Here is a 20005-nt window from a genome sequence, read left to right on the forward strand (position 1 = left end):
ATTCATTTTTTTTTAACAAAATATAATCTTTTAATTTGTATTTAAAAAAATCAATTCTTTATATATAGCCCCCAAGGTAACTTGCACAAGGAGAGCTTACAATGGCACCCGCTTAGAATGCAGTGACAGTACCACTGAGCTACTGCTTCAGCCAGACGTTTTCCAGTATGTATATTGATTTAGAATACTTACCCATGTGAACAGCACATGCTTACTATATTATTCGATATATATATATATATATATATATATATATATATATATATATATATATTTTTTTTTTATACCAGATAGTTAACAGCTTTAGGACTTCACAAGGAAGGACTTTTATGAGGGGGGAAAAAGTGCCGAATGTATTAATGTTTTTGAATAAGTAAATGGAACTGGTGCATGTTTATCAAATGATGGGGATTGATCAAAAGATTGCAGTACAGAACTGGGCTAGATCATTATACAGCTAAGAGTTTCTGAGTCTTCAATTTGCAGTAATAAATAACCCCAAAATGAATTCAAAGGCACAACTTACTGGAGGAGGACAAGATGAGCATACTGTACAAAAATGGGAATGTCATATTATGCTAAACAGCATAAAAGGGCAGAGTAACCATGGATATATATGGCAAATTCATATAATCTGAACACTGCAACTAGTGTGCCTGTTCATCTTTAATTATATTTTCAGGTGTCATTTGTACCAAATAACTCAGTGGCATTGTTTGATTACATTTATTAACATTTAATACAGTTCTGTGACCTGTGAATGTGATCAGACATTTCTTTAGATATATTAGGCATTTCTTTAATTATATCACAAACCATTTTATTTTCACACTAAATGTATGGATATTGCTTATAGGAGAGCAATGTATTATTGCTATGTTATAAACTACCCTTTATTTCTAAATTTGATACACGTGTTACAATAGAGTCAGGTATAAAGAGCTATACAATGCAACTTGTACTCTATTACAATCAACAACATCACACTTTACATACACATGGGATTTCTTTATTTTGGCATGTTAAGTCTTGGCTGCAAGAAATTAACATATGGTACGTTCACTCAATATAAATAATGTGTTAAACTTGTGTGTCAAGAACAACTGCCAGATCTGAGTTTGTGTAAGATTCTTGCATCAAACAAGTGAGCTTAACAAATACGTCACTAATATTAAAGGTGGAAATGTATCATGATCTGTTCATATTTCTAAAAGTCAATATGATAGATGCACCACCGCAGGGAAATGACAGAATATACATAATTATTAAAGCTAAGCTTCACACTCTCTAAAACAAAAATCCAGTAAGCTCCGATAACAGGTACAAGAGATCAATCGAGCGCCTTATCCAAGGTTAGTGAATTCCATCCTAAGAAATGTTAAAATTAAGTTGTGCACTATAAAAGCTACAATATACAACATAAAATGCCTGCCTCTCAACTTTCTCCTCTACAATCTATCCAAGATTCTGCTACTAGAATAATTTTCTTTTCTGACATGTCCCTGCTCATCTCCTCCTTCAATCCCTCTTATGGCTTCCCAGCAAGTTTCAGATCACCTACAAAGTTTTTCTTCTTACCTTCACAGCTCTCTATTCATCTGTTCCTTCCTACATATCAGATTTGGGGCCTCATGCAGAGAGCAGCGGTAATGTGAATAGCGGCATTTATTGGAGAGAAATGCCTGTAGAACGGCAGGTACTGGCGAGTTTTAAAAAAAGCGCCATTTTTTTATTTTTTTTTGTGTTTCTCGCCGAGCTACCGGTGAGAACCTAAATTTCCCGTTCTAAAAATATCCCTATTCAGAAAGGCGCGATCGCCATCTAGTGGCTGATCGCGCCAATAACATGGAGAGAAATTCTCAATTTACCTCCGCCAAAAAAAGTTGGCAGGAGGCTGGCCAGAGGGAGAAGAAAAAAAAAACGCGATTTTTTTCCCCAACAGTTTCAACAGCGCTCATAGCGCTGGTTGAAACTCTCCATATGCAGAAAGGCAGTTTTATGCCCTTTCTGCATATGGAGAAAAAAACTCTCCAATAAAGCTAAAAAAATTTGAACTCTCCAATTTAATCTAGCGCTGCTCTCTGCATGAGGCCCTTGGTCTCTTGTTATGTTCCTGCTTGTCTCCTGCACTCTATCCATAACTGTCTCCTTCTCACCCCTTTCACTTCACTCAACTTTTTCCCTCACTGCCTCTAACCTTTAGAACTCTCTCACGCTCGGCATACACCAAGCACCCTCTTTCCACTGTAAGTCAAACCTAATAACACACCTTTAAATGTGACATTTTAAAGACCTGGGTGCATGGTTACTGTCCCACACCAACAGCCACACCTACCAACCATCTACTGCACTTATTCCCTCACTTCCTGTCTCTGTAAATAACATACCACTTTGATTGTGAGCTCTCCAGGGGCATGGATTTCCTTTCCTATTGTCAGATTTTGTTTACTGCATTTATTGTATAATGCGTACACTGTTGGTGCTATATACATAAATAAATACTTTTGTACATCTGAAATAAAATGACTGTGATAAACTTATTTTTATTGGGTGGAGTCGGGTATTAGTCCTTTGAATTTTTAATGCAAAAAACCCCAGAAGTATCCTAAGATTTATCAGTAATCCTTCTGAACACCACAAACCTGTTGTCTTCATCAATGCTGTCAAAAATAAGAGATTAAGACAAAGAGAAGGAACACCCAGGTTACTGCTGTTCCAGAACAAGCAGAAGCCGAAGGTACTATAAATTAACCTAAGTGCACTCAAGCCTGCCAATGTAATAAAAAACAGCAGAAATAAGATTGGGAAAGGATTGGATATGTTATTGTGTTTTAAATGTACTTTTTCTAGTGTATCATTTTTATTTAACATTTAGATACTATTTGTTAAAGAAATTATATGACCTTATTGCGTGAATCTTTATCTGTTTAAAAGATCATTACAAAGCGATGATCCAATTGGGTTAATTGTTCATGTCTTCTCCCTATTTGATTTATAGAGTAGACCAAGGAACATTTTAGTCTTCCACAACTTAGCAGGTTCATTAAGAATTCGGAAGCAGCTTTTTGATGTACAATACTTGTAAGAGTTTGTATAATGCTATACATAATTCCAAAATGTGAAGCGTGTAAACTCACTGTAAGTGAAAGCCAGAAGATGACGTGTCATTGTAACTACCTTGGCTTAGGGATATTGATAATACTAATGATAATATAACTGGAACAGTGTAGCATACTTATTTTGAAGATGATCCACCTCAAAATGTATTTTTTGCTTCAACAAAGAAAATGGTCACTTTACAGTACATACATGATGAACTGAAGAAATAACGGTGAACAGTTGCTCTGCAAACCTATAAACTATATTTATTATTATTATGGCACCTTGTTATTGTTCAATATGCAGTTACAGTGAAAGTTAATTGTGCTGCTTCATTGTAAGCAGACTTTCCCAGTGTCAAACTAACAAGGTAGTTTTACAGTGAAAGCAATCATTAGGATAGTGACATTTATAATGGTAATGAAACGATTTTCTATTTATACACATTCGGACCAATATCTTAATCTATAATCTTCTATCATAAATCATTGGAAATATCTTGGAATCCATTTACAAAGCCTAGTGATCAATTATCTATTACTAATATTCCTATACCTCTGGTTCTAGAACACCACCACAAATAGATTTCCCACTGATATGTGCTATATGTAGACAATATATACAGTATGTGAAAGAGCAGGGAAAACAGTAATAATCTGCACTATATTGTAGTGAATTTTGTTGCCCACTGCGGTTAAACAACCAATGTGGAAATAAATAGATAGCTGAATTGTGCAGACATAGGTTCACATCTTATAACCCAAACTATATGATTTGTTCCAATGCTTATGTCTGTGAAGTATAAAACAAAAGTCAGTCACTTTGAAACGGTGGATCAGAGGTTGCAAAATCCTCCTTGCTAATCCTTACTACTTGCAACCTGTGCTTCAGTTCCTATTCATTATACTTTTAAAAGGCAGCTTGTACATTATTAAAAAAAAATTTTTTTTAAATGCTAAAGGCCTTTCCCCCTAATTCATTACAGTGTGAAAAGTAACCTGAAGACTAAGCCCTCCCCAGACCCCCAAATTGTTTTTCATCATAAATGTATTTTTGGCGTAACGGAAAATAACAAATAGAATGAGCTGTCTCCAGAAGATTCAATATTCAGCCCCTATTTAATAAACACGGCTAGTCCAAACAGGTAAAATTACAAATAAAGCTATAAAATAAGCTTTTAAAAATGCAGAAGAATCACTCATACATCAAGGTGAAATGCATATAAAAGCTAAGTAAATAAAGTGTACGTGACCCTTATGTAGGCTTGCTTACCATGAATTCCCATCCATGATGGAGGCTTCTCTCTTCATTTCTCTGGTATAGTATAAGAGTTTTCACTTGCACTTTTCTTTCAGGGCTTTTTTCATTTTTATTTTTTGCATTTAACATTTTTATTAAATTAGGTGATAGTTTTTTGGGGGTGAAGAGGTCCCAAGATTTTTTTATAAGAGCCAAAGCTGAAATTTCTGAGTATATTTTGTAGGGCCCTCAGTCTCACTCTGATCCAATATCACTGAGCTCAATTACACTCACTTATAAGATAACGTTATTCTACCAAAGTCAAATCCGAACTTCAAAATGTTTCTTTGTTTTTTTTTTTTGTTTTTTTTTTTAGAAACAATGACATTGCTGTTGATTTGCCTGGGCTACAATCGCCTTATTACTTGTTTGGTGGGACTTCTGTTTGACATATTTTATAATATTTTAACATGATTAATGCGCATTCCAATAAAAACAAAGTTTGAAGAGTTTCTCTGTATAGCTTAATATTTGGAAGTACAATCAATATAATGTGTTTACTGACATTGCCACGTGTATGCCATTACCAGTTGGGAAAGATGGTATTTCTAGACACAATATCTGTTATCATAGGTACATCTACCTTCTTGAATGGAAATTGAGCGCTTTTAAAGACTTTCTTGGGAAAGTTACATTGTGGATGTTGTTTATCAAAGGGAATAAATGTGCAAAGAACCTTCTAAAGTTTTATCCAAATAGATATTAGCTTCTTTGATACAACTGGTTTTGCTCTGGTTTTACAGCCATTCGACTTCAATATATAGATCCCAGTTTTGGTAAATTTTTCAAATGAAGTGTGACAAATGTCTTACTTTTCATTTAATGACTAGACTACTTTTGAATCTTCTTGTAAAAAAAATGTACTGTATACAGAAGATCAATCTCTATTTTGTGTAATATAATTTTTTTTAATAGAAGAGCAATGACGGTTCCATTAGCATCTTCAATAATAAAATACAGATTAATAAGAGAGACTAGAGCATTGCCATATTGTATGTGAAAATATAAGAAAAACTCTAACCATAAAAAGTGCTATTCTGCTCTGGTTCTTTCATGCAGAACTATCACATTGTGTGCTTTGCTCTACAAAATGTTTGTGCCATGACCTGGACCTGTTGACATATGGATCAAATGCAGGCAGAGTCATTGAGGGTTTGACCCGCTTTGACACAGTAAAGAAAATCAATGAAGACACTAATAAATTGAAAGTCAGACAACAAATTAATGGTGTGACATTATGGCTTTCACTTCTTAACATGTGATCTCTTTTGTTGAGTGTTTGGTTAGTTCATTTCATAATGAGGTGTTTGGCACACTTACAATATAGCTCTAAGGCACATGGCAGCTTAAAACAACCAAGACCACTGAAATAACTAAAGATGACAAGAAGTGGATAGCCCAACCATGGGCTATCTTAATATTTATGTTAAAGATTTATGTGCTCTAGAGAGATGACATACCTTTAGTAAGCACTAGCTTCAATGCCTAAAGCTTTCATTGAAAATACAGTACACAAATATACACCTGCTACGAGAAGACCTGCAAATAAAATATCTGCTGCACCACAGGCAAAAACACACACACAAGAATAGTGAGGAATATTGTACATACATGGAGACATTCACACACACTGGCAAACATGTATTGGTTATTCTATGACAATTTCTGGGAAATAGACATGTTTAGCAAGTATGGATGACAGATCAATTGTAATTTATTTTCTGTTAACACTGTATCATCATAAAGAAAACTGGTATAAATGAAAAAAATCTATTTCAAATATCTACATGTAAAATTTTAGGCAGTGAAAAAGCACTTTGTTGACAAGGAGTGTGGAATGATGTATGTTAATTGTCAGAAACTGCTGAATGCTTTGTTTAGTTGCCACAAACAAATTCACATATCAGAACGAACAATACTGCTAAATATTATTTTAGTTTTTGTTGTTGTAATTGTCAAAACTTACTGGGGGAATAGAGAACAAAATATATTGAAATTCGTACATCTTTTCAAAATGTGAAATTGAAGCAATATTTAGAACCACTGATGAAGAAGAAACACTGTGGCATTAGTGTAATATACACAATGCGCTGGGGTTTTTTTTTTTATCTGTAATGTACATCAAATACTTTACAACAAAGCATTAACAAAAAGCAAGAAATAACTTGCTGTACAGAGGAAACCTCAAATGCAACTTGAAGCCTAGATTCACAATGAATGAGGATAGTAAACAAAATGTGAGAAGCTGTTCCCCATAAATAGTGTAAACTCTTCAGTTTCTTGTGCTTAACATAACACATCCAATGTGACTTCCTCCCACCACCCTCAAACATATTCATAAGACACCACTTTTCTTCAGATTATATGGGCAAATCACTAAAGCACATAGGCTTTTTCAGTTCAACATGGACCATTCAGTTATCGCACAGGAAAGTTACCATGCTTTAGTTAAATGGCCCTGCTTCAGTATAAACCTGCAGTGCCCTCCCGACACAAAGGTTAACGTCTATCTTAAAACTCTTATTACTCGCAAAAATATTATTAGATTCCACAACATCATCTTTCTAAAACACCTTAATCAATTTCCCACAATGGTAATTATGGCCTTTCTATGGAACAGGCTTTAACAAACTAAATTTTCAAGGAAAACATGTCTTGTGGTATGCATGCACATGCACAGTTTCCTGGATCTTTCCTTCATAGTCAAGTCTCAAACCCAGGAGTCTGGAGAGGCTGGATAGTGGCTTGTTTCATAATTCAGTTCACTATAGGGACGAGCAGCAGAATAGAAGTCGACATAGTTGCCAGTTGACTTTAGTCCCAGATGCATATTGTACTCGCTGGCAGGAGGACGGTGGTGCACCTGATCCTCAAAGTAGGAATCATCGTAATTTCTTGTTGAATTCTGAAATGGTTGGTAGGTGTCAAAGTCTTTTCTACTGGACTCTTGTGGAACTGGCTGTGTAGAAATCTATGTGGAAAGGAAAACAGCACACATGAGAAACTTGATGTGAATACATAACATAAAAAGTAATTGTGACAAGCATTTTGTTGTAGCCAAAACGTTGTGTGCAGCTGCTAATATTTGCTTGTCTGTCCCATGGGGGTAAATTGTTAATAAATGTTGATCAGTCATATTACAGTAACCAGAAAGACTACAGTTGAGGATATAAACGGTAGTCCATAAAGCAGTGAGTGAATGCATGCATTGGTGAAGCCCCTGTACAAGAAAAGTAAGATTGCACTGGTAAACTGCTAGAAGTATCATTAATTACATGGTTACCCTGCCTAAAACAAATACAAATGGTATACCCAGTTCAAACTACAGATCTGTAGAAGAGTCTTCAATTTTCAAGGGTAAAGATATGCAAGGGGAAGCCTAGAATAAACCACAGAAATATTGTTAAAATCTACAGTAAATGCTGAGCTTGGAGAACAAGGAAGCTGACATATAATGATATATGAAAGATTGAGCAATAAATCTACATAAACCACTTTGGTCAACATAACTAAGAACTGGGTTTATGATGATTTATAATCCAAACTGTTTAAGATAATTCGATTTGTGTTGCTGACTTATAAAGACTCATTCTGCAGAACAAAGTATCCTCCTGGAACTATTGCCATACACACTCACTGAGGCCCTTATTCATGAAGTAAATACTGTAGGTATTTTTGTGAAAGAGCGCCAGATTAGCACTATCACACTATATAGAAGAAGGGCCTAAACCTTGGTAGGTAGTGTGATGGAAAGGATTTCCAGGGACCAGTAAAAGAAAGGGTTAAGCCCAATCCCTGACCCTGCCATCCTTCCGTGGGGCTCATCTGGCCACCAGACCCCGGAGCAACTCGGCTTTAATGTACTGTGCAGTCCCTTGCATAACCTGTACTGTGATTCTCTTATTACTGTTGTGTAAGTGTAATAAAGTATACAGATTTGATTTGTGCAACCAGAGTCTCTGCACATGCAGGGCTGAGAAACACTTTGTGCAGCCTGCATGTTCAGAGAAAATGGCTGATACTGGGACTGAGGGGGAGGAGAGGTGCAGGGGACAAAGAAGAAAGTGTCAGAGAGAAAGAGATCGGGCCGAGGGGCCATCTGCCCAAAAAGCAAAACAAATGGTTGCCTCCCCAGCCAGAGCAGGACCAGCCCAGCCCAGCAGGAGATAACCTGTTGGCCGGAGGAAGCCGGTACAGGGTCCTTCTGGTAGGCGCTGCTCCTATGGGCCTGTTTGTATTTCCCACCACAGCCCTTTAACTCTCTTAGTTCCACCCCATCCCTGATTGGACAATGCAGGCGAGCCCTTGCCTCGCGATTGGTCCATGAGCAGCATCCGCGTTGTGATTGGTCGCGAGTCCCCCTACCATGCTTTCCTATGGCAGCATTGAAGCTAGATAAGGAACCCGATCAGCACTCTACAGTTCATTCGGATCCTGATAGAGAGCAGGACTTTTGAAAGTGCTCAGCCGAAAATTGTACTAAAGAGGTCTGAGCAGTCCCTACCCCTATAGAGTGTGGAGGCAAACTCTGGGTAAGCCTTCAATGTGGCGCTCAGCACCTAGCCAGCTAGGAGTCCTCGGTATGCCCCTGTTTTAGTGAGTATACTGTAGCGCCGATTTGTGTTTTGTGTTGTTTGCTGGCTCCAGCTGGAATAAAAATTCTTTATTGAACTGCTTTAGGACAAGTCTGGTGCCTTATCCCTGGGTTAAATTCTGATCTTAAGTGACAGGTAGGCATCAGGAAACAGTACCATGTTTGAATAGGATAGGACTGGTGATTATCTACACCACTAAAACAAAATGGATTGAAACTCTTAATAAACGTTTAGTACTCGGGGCATTTTCAGGCAAGAGAGCGTATCAACATTCTGTTACACTTGGTCCTCATAGATGACTCAGTTAGTGTCAGATTTCTGTTGAAATTGCCGTATGTTTCCATAAACTCACAAAATACTTTTTATTTATTGTTAACTCACAGTTAAAGATGTTGCAGGGCCGCTAACACCCACCCTGCTTCTATCCTCAGGTAGAGATATAAGAATACTTGCTACCTGTGAATAGAATGATGGGAAAATGAAATTAAAAGGGAATAACCACTGTATTGATTAAAAATTGTATTAAAATAATGTTTTTTTAAGAAGGATAACCGAGTAGTACTGTTATCTCCTACTGTGTAAACAAAGAGATTGACTGATGTGCAACAGACTGGTGTGAAGTTTTTATTTAACAAGGCAACGGTAAAACAAAACATTTTTATTATTAAAAATATATAACTATAGGAAACTATTTAACTTACTAGTATACAAATATATTATTATATTTAATTTGGATATTAATCAAGAATTGGTGTCAGGGACGGACTTGATGGACCACATGTATCTGAATGTTGTTTTCCTCTACTTATATCACTCATGTTTTTCCAATTTAACATATCCATATCCTTTACCTGGTAAAGAAGCAATCTCTAGTATCCGACCATATAACATTGTGCAAATAATGTAATAATCATAATTGCTTCATTCAACAAACAACAACTATTCAAGTAACTATTTGACTGCTTTGGGGTTCTTTTGTGTGTGTGGGGGGGGGGGGGGGTGAGGGGGGGAATAAAGCACAGAACTCTTTTCTTTGGGTATCTGAAAAGGGGAGTTCTAGTCAATTATGTGTACCCTGCCCTTATCAGGAAGCTATGAAAGGTAAGGGGGGACAGAAGGATGAAGGTTGCCAATGCAAATTCTGTCCTATATTTACAGTACTACAGTATGTACCATAAGACATCTTCCAGCATCTGAAGACCCTTTATGGCCCATTCACTTCCACTACTACTATTATTATGTCATTACTCAGAATCCCTGGCCTCAGTGGGAGCCATGTTTGCTAAGTGATAGTGGGAAAGGACAGGGTGGTAAACCTGTCTGAGACCTGCAAAAGTGCTGGTAAGTTGTATTTTAATTTGCTGTACTACTATTAAACACATGCACTGTAGGGCATCTATTTTTTTTAAAAAAGGGAGCAAAAAGTAAGTAGGGAAAAAGAAATGTAGAAGAAAGGGTTGCACATGCAGCTAAACTAATGGAAGCAAAAATAAGAAAAGGAAGCACATCAGTCTGGTGGATAATTTAAAGATAATGCAGTCCAACAGATTGTCATCAAGATGCATGCTGTTTATTACAAGGGTATACAGTGCAGTTCTTTATTCACTTATATGGTGAATAATGAATAGCAGTTCAAACATTCTAAGAATTAAACCACAATCTATTTAATAAAAAGCTTATTTTTTTTACATTGAGTTATCTGAAAATCTGGTGGTTCAGGGGACAACATTTATTAAGAACAATGATTTAGTAATATTTAGGGGGTTCTTCAGCAAAGACATCCATATTAATGATGGGCTTATTTTATTCTCGTTTCCTTAGCAATGCTAGGCTAAGATAAATTGCTTAGAAAATAAGTAGTGAGACAAAGGACACTTTTTCTGCAAAAATACACAATCTTTTAAACAATCACAAATCATATGATTATTGAACCAAATAATTTGGTAGTACACTGTATGGTCATGATGTGCTGAAACATTGACAATAATTCAACAGCAGAATGTCATTTTAACTTTCCTATGTAATTGGAGACACCTTTGAACATTTTTTCTGGAGATAGTGATGGTTTAAGATGTCCATTTTGATGTCACGCCTAGCCTATAATGGTCTTTCACCATCAACAGGATACATACTGTAAATACTTCCTTTATTGTTGATTAGAAGGTGCTAGTAGCCATATGCTCCCAGGAAATAGCAAGCCTTTGAGACTGCACAGGTGATCACATCTGTTGAAGAGACCTTTGCAGTATCAAAAGCATATGCACAAAAAAACATTGTATGATTGATATATTGGTCCAAAATATATTACAATTTACACAATATCTTACACCTTCAATGTTGCATGTCATTTTTGTTTTAGATGACACTTTCAATAAAAAAAGTTAAAGTTCAAAAGACACAAGCCGCATACCTGGTTGTGTTTAATATCTTCAGCAGGTGTACCATAGGAATTCCTGTACAAAGTTGAGGTTCCACTGTTTTGAGCTATAGCCAAAGAAAAACACAATATGGAAAAAAAGGAGGGAACGTTAAAGATTGCTTAAGGTCTAGACTGGGGCATAAACCTTCTATACATTTCTCAGTCCTCAGTTTAACTAGAATGGGAGATGTCCTTAGAAGACATATAACTACATACTGTACATGCATCAGAGTTTATCATCCTGCTCCCAGGTAGAAATCGGGATCCCACATACAGTATGCTGCACATGCTTAGTGTGATTTATATAGTATTTTCAAAGAAGGTAAATCTACTGATACAGATGAACTAAAGGTGTCTTTGTCTTGGAGATTACAATTAGGAAGGAGATATTGCCCTGACTGAATATAAGAACCAGCCAGTGGAACAGCTAGAATCTGCTGCCAGGTTCGGAACCTTTGGTGTTTCCAGGGAATTGTAAAAGCAAGAAAAAGCTATAAATGTCTTTCTGCTTGTCTGAGCATTTGACTCCTACTGTAGAAGACCCATACAAAGCAACTTACATAATATCTAGTTAAAAATGAAGAAGTGACGATTGTAGAAGAAGAGAAGCATATAGAAATCTGTTTGATAAAGACAGAGAACTGAAAAATACATGAAAATATATGAAAATGAGATTATGCTATATTTGAAAATATTAGTTAATTTCATGAGCATATATGTAATGATGTGTAGTAGATGTCTATCAATGTAAAGGGAACACATGTATTTTTAATTATAAGTGCAAATTAAGAGGAAACAAAGACAATGAGGATTAAGGTACTGCATATTGTACAGAAAATAAATAGATAACGGCAACCGTAATAGAGTTGTTTCACTAAAGAGCTCTCAGCCGTTAAGACACCTAACGTAAGTCATTAATATAATCCATGTTAGACATTCCTGATAAAAAATTTAATTGCCTTATCATCCTGATCACACACTTTATTGTATGAAATCGTTCCACAGTGTTTTTATTTGAAAGATCACAACAAACACAAGTATTTGCAACTTAGCTGTGTGTTACTGTGGCTTTGGAATCATTGCAGCAGTTTGTTTCCTTTAACAGTTATGAACTTATAGCTGCCTATAACAAAAGCAGAAGGTATTACACGGCTAAGTGCTTTCAGTTTATTGCAACTCCAATATGTTAAAAGTGCTGAGTTGAAATACACCTTTACTCTATTCTAATTACACTGCACATTAAAAGTCAAAGCTCAGAGATGTGAGGTTCTACTTTTGGTATTGAGACAGCTTAGACTGTCTACTGATTAATACAATCATTTTTTTTAATGTAGGGACTTATTGTCACACTGATTTATATCCATTATAAGCACCACCAGCTGTGTGTACAATTGAATAGTAAATGTGCATGAGAGCTAATGCTGCAACACTCCAGAGAGAGATATTCGCTTGTTGTTTCCTCTCAGAAATAATTGGGATGAAGTCTATGTGATTAAATCATACAATATATTTTTCCCTGGACCTTTCCTATTTTTTAATGACATTTCTGGGAATAAAGATGCAAAATGAACACATTTCTATAACTATCCACTGACTAGGAGGTAAGGGAAAACAATGAGTGCCTTCCATACATTTAAATATCACTCTGTATGTATAACAGTATTTGATCTTCACAGCTTTCTGTTGTTTCCCTTACTTTTAACTACTGTATACCTGTCATTGTGTCTTTTCTGGAAGTGTGTTCTCCTTTGTAGGTGGCGTTTGATCCAGTCGACTCGTAGTCTGTTTTCCTTTCTTTGAGGCTGATCATCTCCCGGGGGGAGGCTGGGGCACTTGCTACATAATAGAAACAGAGCATCAAAGTAAGTTGCAATGTCTTCTGAAGTTAATCAGCAAAAGTTTATTATTTGCAATGCTTTAGTTATTCCATGATAGAACTAAAGATTGAGTTACCAGATAATGCAAGCTGTTTTTTATACCGTACAATAAGGCAAAGTTGCATGTGCAAACGTATGGGTCCTGCTTCTGCCTTGCTCACATAGGCTTAAAGCTGCAGTCCAGTCAATATCCTGCATGTGTATTTTTTTTAATAAATCAGTTCTGTAGTAAGAAAAAATACTTTTAGCATTTTCTGTTTTAAAAAAACAACTTTGAAAGACCAATTTTCTTGTATTCTATTTTAACAGCCATTTGCTAAGGCACTGCCCCTTCATGTCCTGTCACAAGCTCTGGCACACCCCTTTGTCAGCCCTGCCCTCCCTCTATCACATGTCAGTGCAGGAGTGCTCATGAATATTCATGAGCTTCCACTGAGAGACAGAAGCAGAAGAAAAACATATGCCAGCTCTAATTATGTTACCAAATTTCGCCTATCAATACATGGAGAACGAATTGACCTGCAGCTATACAGTTCTTTAGGTAATTAGAGATTCCACACATGAAACTATTGAAGTAAAAAAATTAATTAAAAAAAATAAAATAAAAAAAGACTGAACTGCAACTTTAAAAGCACCAAGCTCTGTTAAATCAGGCCGAATAACCTGATGTTACCTAAAATGGTAAAAGACGTTATTTCCCGGAGTTTAGCAAATATCTACAAACTAATTAAATGCATAAACAGCTGAAGTTTAATTAAGTAGTATAGGCTTGTCACCATGTTAAGTTTGCACTGTCTTGCATTACCTTTAAAACACATAGATTTAAGCATGTCTTATGTAACAGTGGCATCTCTCTCTCTCTCTTTCTGTTTCAATTTTAAGACAAATGTTTCCTTCATGCCCTACCTACCCAGTCCCTACAGTACCACAGGATCTTAAGTAGATTGTAAGCTGCTAAGCAGATAAATCATTTTGAGATCGTAGTAGAAATATTATGATAATAGGAGATATAGAGAACATTTTTTCCATTTACAAATCTACACTTTTATTTTGCTTTTAAAATAAAAAGGTTATTTTCAATGCTTTCTCCCTATAATTTCCCATAGTATAAATAGGTTGTAACCCTTTTAAACAGCTTTACCCCTAAAGGCAAAGGATCTTTTCAAATCAAACACAGAACTAACATTTTTGTAATGCATTTTACTCATACTCATCGCCTGAGACACATTGCAAACTGAAATCTGAGTCAGTGGTTCTAGATCATCCTATACATCAGGGGTGCGCAATGTGGAGGGTAATTTTTCGGGGGGGTAATTTTTCGGTGGGACGGGGGTGGGCGGTTGCAGAGGTCCCACGCTCTTCCCCAAGGCATTGAAATTAAATGCCGGGTGATTGCGTGAGACCTCTGCAACCTCAACCTTGATTCTGGTGGCTTCAAGACTCGTCTCCATGGCAACGCGGCATCAAATGACGCAGCGTATCATGTGACGTTTCACGACGGCAACGCGGCATCAGTGGGTCATGTCACATAACGTCAGATCACCCCGAGCATCATTTGATGCCGCATCAAGGTAAGGGAGGGGGGCGCGAGCACCAGAGGAGGCAAGGCACGGGGGCGCAGCAGCAAAAGTTTGCGCTCCCCTATTTTTTATAGGGAATAAAGTGCACAAAGTTATAAATGTTCCAAACTGTAAAGCCTGAAAAAAGCTTTGACTGCATTTGTTCTCACGCAATTATCTCTGCTCTGACACCACTGAAGCAAACCACTTCTCAATCAAAAACATTACTGTAAAAGGGCATTATAGTACAGTAATTCTCAAAAGTGTACTTACCCAAATTTCTAGGCAAAACTGCAGCTGACCACGTATCTTAATAAAGGAGCTGTTGCACACAGCAGGTTAAAAAAAAATGTCAACAATTTAGCTGTTGCTTCCTTCAAAAAGATTCAATCCATGTTAAAGGAACAATTTTACTTTTTTGGCATCCTGTGCAGTGGGGTAGCTAGACATATGTGGGCCCCAGGGCAAAACAAAAATTCAGGTTAGCCCACCCTTCTTTTACACCTCCTCACTCTCCTCTATTCACCCCTCTCTCCTCATGTATTTCTCTCTTACACCCCCTCCCTGACACCCCCTTTTTCCTCTCACACTCTTCTCCCCCCCCTCATAATTGGCTATCACTCAGTAAACCCCCCCCTTTCACACTAAATCCAGCTCCCTCAATTCTCCACTTCACATTAATTTCCCCCTCCAACCCCTTCCCCCCCACACACACCATTACCCACTAAAATACAGTACTCCCCCCCCCCCCACACACACACACACTCAATACACAAATTAGAATAACCATCTACACACACTACAATAACCTCCCCCACACAAGTGGTTGAAAAACACTGGTATACATTGTATTGCAGGGGTGTACAAAGTGGGGTACGCGAGAATTTCCAAGGGGGTGCGGCAGCTACAGAGGTCAAACGCTCTCCCCCAAGGCATTTAAATTAAATGCTGGGGGACTGCGCGAGACCTCTGCAGCTTCTCCTATCTGATCTTCGGTGGCGTGTTGCCATGGTAACCGGCGTCAAATGTCGCAGCAGGGTCATGTGACGTCGCGTTCCCATGGCAACGTGACATCACATAACCCCGCAACGTCATCTAATGCCGGAGCCGAGGAGGGATGGGGAGCGCGAGCCGGGAGGTAAGCAGGCAGGGGGGCACCGGTTTTTAAACTTTGCGCACCCCTGGTGTACTGCACAGTAACTTCTTTTAATACAGTTAACTATAAACAACTGTCTAAAGAATGTCAAACTATTTAAAAAATGTTCTAATATGAAGATTGTTATCACGTGTTACCTCAATTGCTTGTGTAGCCCCTAGCCTCCCGGCGTGGCTGCGCTAGGCAGCGGAAGCAGGGGGCAGGTGTCGGCAGAGTCAGGCAGTTAGCAGAGGTGATAGGATTGCCTGAGACTCCCTTTGCAGGGTGCCGCCATCTTGAGTATGGTCGCGCATGCGCAGTGAAGTTGCGCATGCGCAGAGAGTAGCTGCAGGGCAGCCATTATCATAAAGGCTCCATTGACACTACAAGCCCCATCATGCACAGGGGTTGCAGGAGCCATGTGATGCTACACAGCCAATAGGGCTGCTCGGATCCCCTCCAAGAAAAGATAAATTTTGCGCGCAGAGAAGCACGCCAGTCAGAGCTGGGACAAGGTTAGGGTAGGTTGTGTAGGTGCAGGGCGTCTGCGACCCCTGCACTAGGCCAGAGACCCCCTAGGCCCCGACTCACTGTGATAGCTTGTGGCTGCTGTAGGGACCCCCCAATTGTTATTTGGGTACTGTAACTGGGTCATCCCACATAGTAGGATCCCGCTACAGGTGGAGGAGCTTGCACCTGATAATCAGGCACACCACAGGCTCCCTCTCCCAGGGGGTGGGGGAACATGCGCTACACTTGCACTGAGGCACACACAGCACACTGACAGACTGAAACACAAACAGCAAATTGACACACACAACAAACTAACACAAACACTGCAAATTGGCACACAAATACACACAGCATACCTTCCAACATCAGCACATGGTAGTTCCTCCCCCCAATGTTATGGAGAGCAGGGGCGGGCAGAGCTCTGCAGCTCTCAGCCACAGTTCTGCACCTATCCTCTGCTGCCTGCTCTCTCTGCAATAACCCCCCCCCCCCCCACAGCTCCTGATCCAAGTTGCTATTAAGGGGACCTGAGGAGGAAGGGGGCCCTGACTTCTGTGGTTATTGGCTAGATGGCTGGGCCAACTATCCCGGCTCAACCCCTGTTGGTAGCCCTGAGCGGGCCCCCTAAGAGCACCGGCTGCCCAGGCTATAGCTATACGCCTGATCCTGTGTAAAATTGAAAAAGGCCCGGCTGGTTGCTTTAGCCCCTATAGAATCAGCCCCTATGTGGCAATCCTCAAAACTAGTGAATTGTTTTTGTTTCACCCAATGCTTGAATAACATTTATAATAAACATAGGTAGCTGATATACATACATTAAGTTAACTTCAATGTGAAATGTTGTCCGAAAACGGTCCAATCTGTTGCACATATAGAATCAGACCTGTAGTTTTAATACGAGCAAACAATAGAGGAAGGTTGTAAAATCCTTGCAAATATTTTGTTTGCTATGGCAAAGTTAAAAGAATATTTAAAAATACTTATATTTGCCCATTGCATCTTCATGGTGGTAGGATCATTTACACAAAACTTCTGATCTACAATATGGACATCCATGTACATAATTATGGATTTTGAGATCTAGTAAGGGATACACACTCTTGGGTAAGACCCTAAATGGATTCAGCTTCTTACATTTACCAAGAACTGTGTTTTTTGTCATTACAGATTTTTTTTATTATTGTTTATTCTTGAATCAAGACTTTTTTTTTTAGATGTTATTAAGTACATATTTTTTGAAGTGAAACTTCCTTAGTGGCACCTCATTCGAACTGGGGCAAAAATGGATTGTGGAGACAGAAATGAAACGGATATGACGTCAGTGCTGGCAGTTGAGGCCGGGCTGTGTTCTGGCTCAGCCCAACACTGACATCACACCCGCTCCACAAATCAGATGCGGCGGCGGCGGCGATAGCCGGCGGTGCCGCTCCTAACGCCCCGCACATCTGCTGCCAAGCCGCACATGCTCAGTAGTCATGGGGACGCAGAGGAAAGCCACGGGACAGCAGAGACCGCCCGACCGGGACAGCAGAGACCGCCCGACCGGGACAGCCCCCCCCCCTTTCCTAACCCGAATGGGACCTCCCAGCTACAGTCACACATGGGCCCGCCTAACTTCCACGACCGCTGCCATGCCGCGCATGCGCAGTTGTGATGGCGCCGCTGAAGGACGCCACACATGCGCAGAAGCGGCTGGCAGCGGTGCCATTCAGCCCTCCAGTGACGTGGGCGTTTGCGGGCCCCCCAGGAAGCGGTGGCACACGGCGCAAACCCAGGCGCAACCCGCGCGGACCCCCCCGGACCCTCCACACACTGACGGACCCCCCCACACACTGACTGACCCCCCCGGACCCCCCCACACACTGACTGACCCCCCCGGACCCCAACACACACTGACTGAACCCCCCAGACCCCCACACACACTGACTGACCCCCCCAGACCCCCACACACACTGACTGACCCCCCCAGACCCCCACACCCACTGACTGACCCCCCCAGACCCCCAAACACACTGACTGACCACCCCAGACCCCAACACACACTGACTGACCCCCAGAGACCCACACACACTGACTGAACCCCAAAGACCCCCACACACACTGACTGACCCCCCCCAGACCCCCACACACACTGACTGACCCCCCACACACTGACTGACCCCCCCAGACCACCACACACACTGACTGACCCCCCCAGACCCCCACACACACTGACTGACCACCCCAGACCCCCACACACACTGACTGACCCCCCCAGACCCCCACACACACTGACTGACCCCCCCAGACCCCCCCACACACTGACTGACCCCCCCAGACCCCCACACACACTGACTGACCCCCCCAGATCCCCACACACACTGACTGACCCCCCCAGACCCCCACACACACTGACTGACCCCCCAGACCCCCAAACACACTGACTGACCACCCCAGACCCCCATACACACTGACTGAACCCCCAGAGACCCACACACACTGACTGAACCCCCCAGACCCCCACACACACTGACTGACCCCCCCAGACCCCCACACACACTGACTGACCCCCCCAGACCCCCCCACACACTGACTGACCCCCCCAGACCCCCACACACACTGACTGACCCCCCAGCCCCCCACACACACTGGCTGACCCCCCCCAGACCCCCACACACACTGACTGACCCCCCCAGATCCCCACACACACTGACTGACCCCCCCACACACACCCCCACCCACCCCCCACACACACACCCACCCACACACACACACCCCCACCACACATCCCTCCCCCACACACACACACACCCCCGCCCCCACACACACACACACACCACCCCCCCCCGCCCACACACACACACCCACCATGCCAACACACACACACCCACCCCCCCCCCACACACCACCCCCCCACACACACCACACACACACCACCCCCCCCACACACACACCACCACCCCCCCACACACCCCCCCCCCACACACACACACCACCACCCCACACACACACACCACCCCCCCACCACACACCACCCCCCCACACACACACCACCCCCCCCACACACACCCACCCACACACACACCACCCCCCCCCCCCACACACACCACCCCCCCACACACACACACCACCCCCCCACCACACACCACCCCCCCACCACACACCACCCCCCCACCACACACCACCCCCCCACACACACACCACCCCCCCCACACACACACCACCCCCCCCACACATACACCCTCCCCCCACACATACACACACACACACTGACATACATACACACTGACTGACTGACTGACTGACTGACTGACATACACACTGAATGATACACATACACACACTGACTGACACACATACACACACTGACTGACACACATACACACACTGACTGACACACATACACACAAGGAATTCACACTTAGTGCAAATAGCTAATACAGGGGATGTGTGCCGAGCACGCGCATTATAAGTCAAATTTATTTGCGTTTTGTCAATGAAATTGTATTTTGATTTTTAATTAAAACATC

General features: G+C 41.0%; 1 protein-coding gene across 19 annotated transcripts in view; it reads right to left on the minus strand.

Moving 5' to 3' along the window:
• Positions 1-321: 321 nt before the first annotated feature.
• Positions 322-20005, minus strand: part of CTNND2 (catenin delta 2) — a 1535845-nt gene continuing 1516161 nt past the window's right edge. For 9 of the 19 annotated variants that reach the window (XM_075586233.1, XM_075586237.1, XM_075586242.1 and 6 more), the window contains 4 exons: positions 13126-13248; positions 11404-11477; positions 9375-9449; positions 322-7369 (listed from right to left, as the gene is read on the minus strand). In XM_075586233.1, coding sequence (XP_075442348.1) covers positions 7109-7369; positions 9375-9449; positions 11404-11477; positions 13126-13248 — 533 coding nt within the window. In that variant the 3' untranslated portion in view covers positions 322-7108. The remainder of the gene's footprint in view (positions 7370-9374; positions 9450-11403; positions 11478-13125; positions 13249-20005) is intronic. The other 10 variants (XM_075586244.1, XM_075586240.1, XM_075586251.1 and 7 more) reach the window with 4 other exon arrangements.

The sequence above is a fragment of the Ascaphus truei genome, chromosome 2, assembly GCF_040206685.1.
Source record: "Ascaphus truei isolate aAscTru1 chromosome 2, aAscTru1.hap1, whole genome shotgun sequence".
In the NCBI taxonomy this organism is placed as follows: domain Eukaryota; kingdom Metazoa; phylum Chordata; class Amphibia; order Anura; family Ascaphidae; genus Ascaphus; species Ascaphus truei.